This window comes from Antrostomus carolinensis, unplaced genomic scaffold (assembly GCF_000700745.2).
Source record: "Antrostomus carolinensis isolate BGI_N321 unplaced genomic scaffold, ASM70074v2 scaffold46295, whole genome shotgun sequence".
Classification (NCBI taxonomy): Eukaryota; Metazoa; Chordata; class Aves; order Caprimulgiformes; family Caprimulgidae; genus Antrostomus; species Antrostomus carolinensis.
The window spans coordinates 22,548-28,794 of record NW_010317915.1 but is presented as its reverse complement, the minus strand read 5'-3'; the positions used below and the strand labels follow the sequence as shown (position 1 = coordinate 28,794).

General features: G+C 40.9%; 1 protein-coding gene across 1 annotated transcript; it reads right to left on the bottom strand.

The window, feature by feature from the left end:
* Positions 1 to 2,563: 2,563 nt before the first annotated feature.
* Positions 2,564 to 3,552, bottom strand: NCMAP (non-compact myelin associated protein). Its single transcript, XM_010168738.1, has 3 exons — positions 3,468 to 3,552; positions 3,240 to 3,324; positions 2,564 to 2,705 (listed from the first exon to the last, which is right to left on the bottom strand). The coding sequence occupies exons 1-3, from the start codon at positions 3,550 to 3,552 to the stop codon at positions 2,564 to 2,566; spliced, it is 312 nt and encodes a 103-aa protein (XP_010167040.1).
* Positions 3,553 to 6,247: the final 2,695 nt, after the last annotated feature.

The window sequence follows — 6,247 nt, the reverse complement described above, 5'->3', positions numbered from 1 at the left end:
AACCAACAGGTTCACCTGATGGCCAATCTGCAAAGGCAGCTAAAGGAGAACTTTTCCCAAAAACTAAGGGTTTGAAAGCAAAAGCCGAGTACCTAGAAAGGGGCAGATTGAATCAGCGCTGAAGCAGCTGCTGTTACAGGACGAGGCCAGCGTGGGATTATTCCTGGAAAACAGTTAAATCCACAGCAAAGGACAGCAGCGTTGGATGGCAGCGCAGTGGAAACACAGGGACTGGGGTTTCTTAGGAAGGTGATTGTGCTGGGTCAGCATAAACTCTGGATTTTGCTGACAGGAGGCAGGGTGGATGGTGGGGCCTCCCAGGCTGTGCCAAGAGAAGGGAAATTTTACTTTTAAAACAGCACGCTTTGGATTCTTCAGCTTGAGCAATGCCAGTGTGGTCAAGGCAGGAATTCTCCTGCCAATAATAGTAATTCTACCAATCTAGAATTGCTCAGAGCAGTACTGCTTATTCTGCTTCAGTGAAGCAAGGTGAACTTCATTGTTTTTCAACTCTGTAAATGGAAAGTAAACAAAATTGACTAGAAGTAGGTCTGGCTGGTGAGTTTTAAAAAAATAACAGTAAGATGGGGCTTATCTTTTCTAAAGATCTTGATTTGCATACAGTGGAAAAATGCTCAGAAAACATCTTCAGCTGCCCAGAGACAGGAACAGGAGGCCAACCAACTCCTCTACATTTTTAGAAAAAAATTAAATTGGTACCTGCAGTCCCTTCTGAATGATTCTGTCAGTCATTCCTGCAACAAAAAATAAGTTGGAGAACTAGGACAAGTAAAATATTTACAACAAGATTTAGAAACTTCACAAACAGCTGTCTTAATATTTAGTTTGGAATTCAAACTGTGCTCCAGTTTCACTTAAAAAAAAAAAATAAATAAAAATTGCAAAGTAGTTGAATTTAGTTTCTGCACAAAAATATCAGTTAGTAAAAATGACCTGTTCAAGTGATGGCTTCACATCTTGGGGAAAAAATAACAACAGTTTATCACCCTCACCAGTTTACCCAGAACAGTCAAGCTTTGCTTTGTCACCACATGATTTAAGAACGTGACTATTGGTGACAGTATTGGGCAGAAGCTCAAGTGACCCGCTGCAGGACAAAAAGCTTTACAGCTGGCGGCTCTCTGTGATCAATTCAGTGAGACAAGAGTAACTTCTTTCTCTACAGGTCCCAAACTGGAGTTAAAATACCCTCCTACCAGTTTTATGAAGGTTTACAACAGGCTGGAGCCGTGGAGCTTTGAGCTGGTGGAGTCTCAACGTAAGACACACACGACACAATAAATCCCGACAGTTCTGGTACCGCTGAATTCACTTCACACTCTGTCCAGACACTCAAGTGAGCAATTCCCTAAAATTTAAGGTTTGTGTGTCAAAAAGCGGAGCTGTTTCCATAAAATTTAAGCTGTATGCATCAGAACTTCGCAAACTTCTATTTAAAACAACCTTTAACTCCTCAATTTCTCCCTAATCCTGCCTCTCTGTCCCCCAGCCAGTGTTTCAGGGCTGCTTTGATACACACACTTGAAACAATCAGCCACTGACCATCCCACAATGCTGCTGTGTGTTCGCACTCAGGGGGCTGGGAATATCCTTGGGAATTTCTTTGTTGCATTACTGTGCACCCACCAGCGCAGGACTCACAAAACAACCGCTTTCGGGTACTTTCTAGAATTAAAAAAAATCTAAAAATAGTTCCAGCTTAGTCTGCACTAGAGAACAAAGCATTTCGGGATGTGAGTTGTACACAGGAGCTGTATAAAGCCTCACTTGCTTTCTGCTGCCTTCCCATGCTTGCTTTTTCAATTAAAGAACTCCACAGATTTTGTGTAACACAAAACACTAACACAACTCCAGTAACCAACCTAAAGCCATTCTTGCTGTGAGAGTGAAAACCCTTAGACATCGAGTTCATTTGGAAATGGAGAGGTACCAAGTTCATAGAAATATTTTTAAAATACTTGAAAATAAAAAATAACTGTTTTATCTCAAACCATACATACGTGGCATTAGAAACATGAAAGATGAGTAAAGATAAATACAATTTTGATACCTCCTGTACTATCCATCATGTATAAAATAGACTACAAACCTTTTTTTCACATAAATCATAACAAACCCAGGTTCAACCTGACGTGTAGCTTGCGTGTCCAAATTGTTCTTCCAGTTTATCATCAGTCATTGCCAAAAAGAAAAAGCTCAAATTCTCTGAGTAAGCAAAAGCTCCACAAAATCTGAGTGTGCATCTTTTCTTCCAACAAACGAGCTTGATTATTTGTTCTCTCCATGGCCAGAGCTCTGGAAGAAGGCTCACTGTGTTTCTGATGATTTCTACGCCTCCACCAGCTGATTTTAGTCATACAAAAAGAGTCCAGAGCTTTTTGGTTTTCCTCCCAAAGAGAGAAAACAGGATTAATTACAATCTATAGACAAAATACCAGCTGGTCGCTATTCCAAATACAGCATCGCTCTGCTGAGGAGTCCCAGGTCCACATAAATAAGATTTCCATCTCTCTTCCCTGGCAGGGAGGCTGGGTGTTCCCAGTTATCTGTTCTGCATGTGGATATCCACAGGGATGAATGTCACCGTAGGATGCTGAGAAAGGCTGTTGCTCTTCTGCCCTAAAGCAGGTGGCATCGCTGCTTTGGTGGGTTTGGGTTGCAGCTCCCGCTTCACTCGCATGCGTCTGGAAAGGTACAAATGGAATTGTCACCAGGGCTGGTGTGTGTTGTGGTCTCTCCCAGGGTAAGTATTGGGAAGGTTCCCATGGAACCAGGTGATATCCAACACCTGCTGAAAAGTCAATACAAACCAGGATTTCATCCCAAAGATACTAAATGGCAAGTGAGTGCTTCTAGAGCGTGTAAGTCTAACCTAATGCCCTGAAAAGTGAGAAGTCAAGGTCCTCTCTGGCAGCCCTAGTGCACACAGCAGACCTTTCCTGTGGCAACAGGGAATTTTTAGGGATCCCTAAAAATTGCTTCCATCAATTTTTAGGGATCCCTAAAAATTGCTTCCATCAAGCATCCTCCAACAAAAACCTCTTTCTGCTTCCTACCAATTCCATCACAGGATGCTGACGGTGAGATTCAGGACACTTCAATCAAGCACATTATAATTCAGATTCTCCTGGATATTTTCAGACTGAAATGGTCTGTTAGATGAGTGATTTTGGTTCATCTTGTCTTGCCCTAGTGAAGTACAGAACCGGGCCACATACCTGTTATATGTTTTCAATATCAGCAAAACCACTGTAAAAATAATAATCACTCCTACTACAATGGCAGCAACTATTGCTCCAGAACCTAGCAGGGAAGCAGAAAGGAAAAAAAAACAATTAAAAAAATCTTATTTACAAAGTTGTCTTTGTACTCTTTGAAATTCATTAAGTTCAAAGTCCATTTAAATTAAAAAAAAAAAAAAGCCACCACCCCACTACTTTTCTTACTTTGATAGAGACTTTGTTCTTGAGACTTTGTGGTCACGTTGAGTGAGAACTGAGTGTTATTGATCAGCGGTGCGGCTGTCGTCATCTTGATTCGGCTACAGAAGGAAAAAAGAAGAGAGAGCTCATAAAATATTAACCAAAATTTGACAGTGATGATGAGGCAACTCCCCAGTAAAGACTCAGAACCTACAGGCTCACTGAACTGGGGTTCTTAATATTTTTCTTAGTGGTGAAAATCTGACCCTACTAAAGTCAATGTAAATTTTGCTACAATCGAGTCTTGAGCAATTGGCTTTACAATATACGCTGCTCAATATTATAGCATAAAATAAGATATAAACACAATAATGCAGCATTACCTATACATTATTGCTGCTACACAAAATTTGGATAAATATATGTATTTTAAATGCTTTAGGATTTAGGATTATCATTTCAGGTTGAGATAGATCCCTGAGCAAATAACTGTGAAGAGTAATAATGTCTTTAAGGAAGAAAAAAATGTCAGCACAGAAAAGTTTAAAAACTCCTTTATAGAATAGAATTTAAAACAGCTTCATTCATCTATCATGGAGAAAAAAAAAACATTTAACACCCTAACCTGAAGGTCCGAAAGTTTTGTGGTAAACAACAGCTACCCATGACAGAAAAAACACCATTGCAATGTGACCATGAGAGAAAGTTGACGTGAGTTCAGCCCAGCCCCTCACTCACACCAGTGTCATTTCAGGTCTCCTATTGGAAGAGGACAAGCCTGCAAGTGGACAACTGAAAATACACTTGCTTCTGTATTTTGGTGGGGTAAAACTGTAGTTCTAGAAAGAGCAGCTCATATGTTTACTGATTTAATAAGTGTTTTCCAAATGTTTTCTAAATGTGCCTAGTAACCCTAGCCATTAAAAGACTCCTTCAGTCTGAGAAGGGTGTGAATACCACTTCAAACAGACCTCCAAAACCATTCCAGCTCCCGGCTTCAGAGAGCTAATGCCCTCAAACTATCCACTGAAAATTAAATTATTCTTCAGCACCTGATACTGAAATTGAGTTTCCCATTTCAGATGCATCCCAGTACCACCAGGCAGGACTTTGCCCTGCTCCATTACACTCCATCAGGATATTGTGGATCTTAGTAGCTTTGATTTTACAGAGCACAAGATACAGAATAGCCAGAAAATTATTGAGTAGATAGAAATCAGTTGGTAATAAAGCAAATGCGAAAGGCAGCCTCCCTTGCCTTCCCCCTTGCTGAGGCTTTCCTAAAGGTTTCTGCAAAGTAACATCCATCAAATAAAACACGTGTAGTGCCAGGGGAGAGATTTGGGAGGCAAGGAGGACACAGCTCCCATGGCTCTCAGCAGGCAGGTGGTGTTTTGGCACAGGGAGGCTGGTAACTGAGTCAAAACACGGTGTGGACGTGGATGACTCCACTAATGGAGATAAAGGATATAATATTCACTAAAGGAATGAGAGAGATCAGTAACTGGCAGGAAGGGAAACGGGCAATGTCTGCCTGGGTGTGAAGGATCAGAATTGCGAAGTCGATTCGTCAAATGTTTGGATCCTCTTAAGAAGGTTGGGGATTTTCATTTAGAAAAACAAAAATAACTCTGTTTCCAAGTCTGTAACTGGGTCATTCTCCTCTGACTGAATGATTCCTTTGTTTAGCCAAGGCCAAGTTAATTCAGCAACATGATCATCAACTGTAGTTGTAGATCTTTCCACACTGAAAGAAATCTTTTACGTTTAAAATTTGCTCAGCCTTATTGTATGGCACAGCGAAAGGATTTACACACGCCTTGGAGGAACCTGTGAGAGGTGACAGGGCTGTCCCCATCTGTTTCCCCACTCATCCATCTGAAACTGTGTTGATGAAGGTTGTGCCACTGACAGGCAGATGCTGAAGAGACTCTGTCACACTGCGGGCTGGGGAAAGCTGAGCAAGTATTTTGACAATGGCCATAATTCAGAAAAAGCCACGTCCAACCTCCACCTCGTTGCTCCTGACTGGGAGAGCACAAATTCCACATTTACAGAAGCGGGTTTTTTTTCCTCCTCTGGCTACTGAGATAAAAATCCCCAATAAAGAAGGCTGACTATTTCAATATTAAGCCATGTAACATTCACACTTACTAACCTCCATCTGGTTCAAACCACCTTGGTAATGGTGAGCTATTTTTGCATGAGTCACCTACAAGCAAAGAATTTTTATTGTTGTCAGTGAAACCGCCTGTTTACAAAAAGGATTAATTTATCCAACAGGGTGGAACAATCTAAGATGCAATTTGAAAAATGCATATATTTATTTTTTTTTCTGCATCGTGTAGCAAGAGGTCCAAGGTCTGTGTCTCAGGCTGGGGTGGGAGGTATCAGTCCTTAGCTCTGTGGCTTTACCTACAGCAAGTCTCAGCGCCATTCTTCCCCTCTGAATCAGCAAGGTTGTGCCTGACCAAGCGTCAGGATTAATATATGTATTTTAAATGCTTTAGGATTTTAGATTATCATTTCAGGTTGAGATACAGGTCACCGAGCAAATAACTGTGAAGAGTAATATGTCTTTAAGGAAGGAAAAAAATGTCAGCACAGAAAGGTTTAAAAACTCCTTTATAGAATGTAATTTAAAATAGCTTCATTCATCTATCATGGAGAAAAAAAACCCAAAACATTTAACACCCTAACCTGAATGTCCAAAAGTTTCATGGCAGACTGTGCTGTGAGACTCAAGAACCCAGCAAAGTCCCGTGAAATCCATGAGAACCTACCACAGAGTATTGCAGGCTGGA

What these genes read in the sequence shown, in the direction of transcription:
- NCMAP (XM_010168738.1), bottom strand. Translation starts at nt 3,552, where the DNA reads ATGACGACAGCCGCACCGCTGATCAATAACACTCAGTTCTCACTCAAC. An exon ending in AGAACAAAGTCTCTATCAAA is followed by an intron (nt 3,325 to 3,467) that starts GTAAGAAAAGTA and finishes CTTCCCTGCTAG; the next exon opens with GTTCTGGAGCAATAGTTGCT. An exon ending in ATATTGAAAACATATAACAG is followed by an intron (nt 2,706 to 3,239) that starts GTATGTGGCCCG and finishes GTACCTTTCCAG; the next exon opens with ACGCATGCGAGTGAAGCGGG.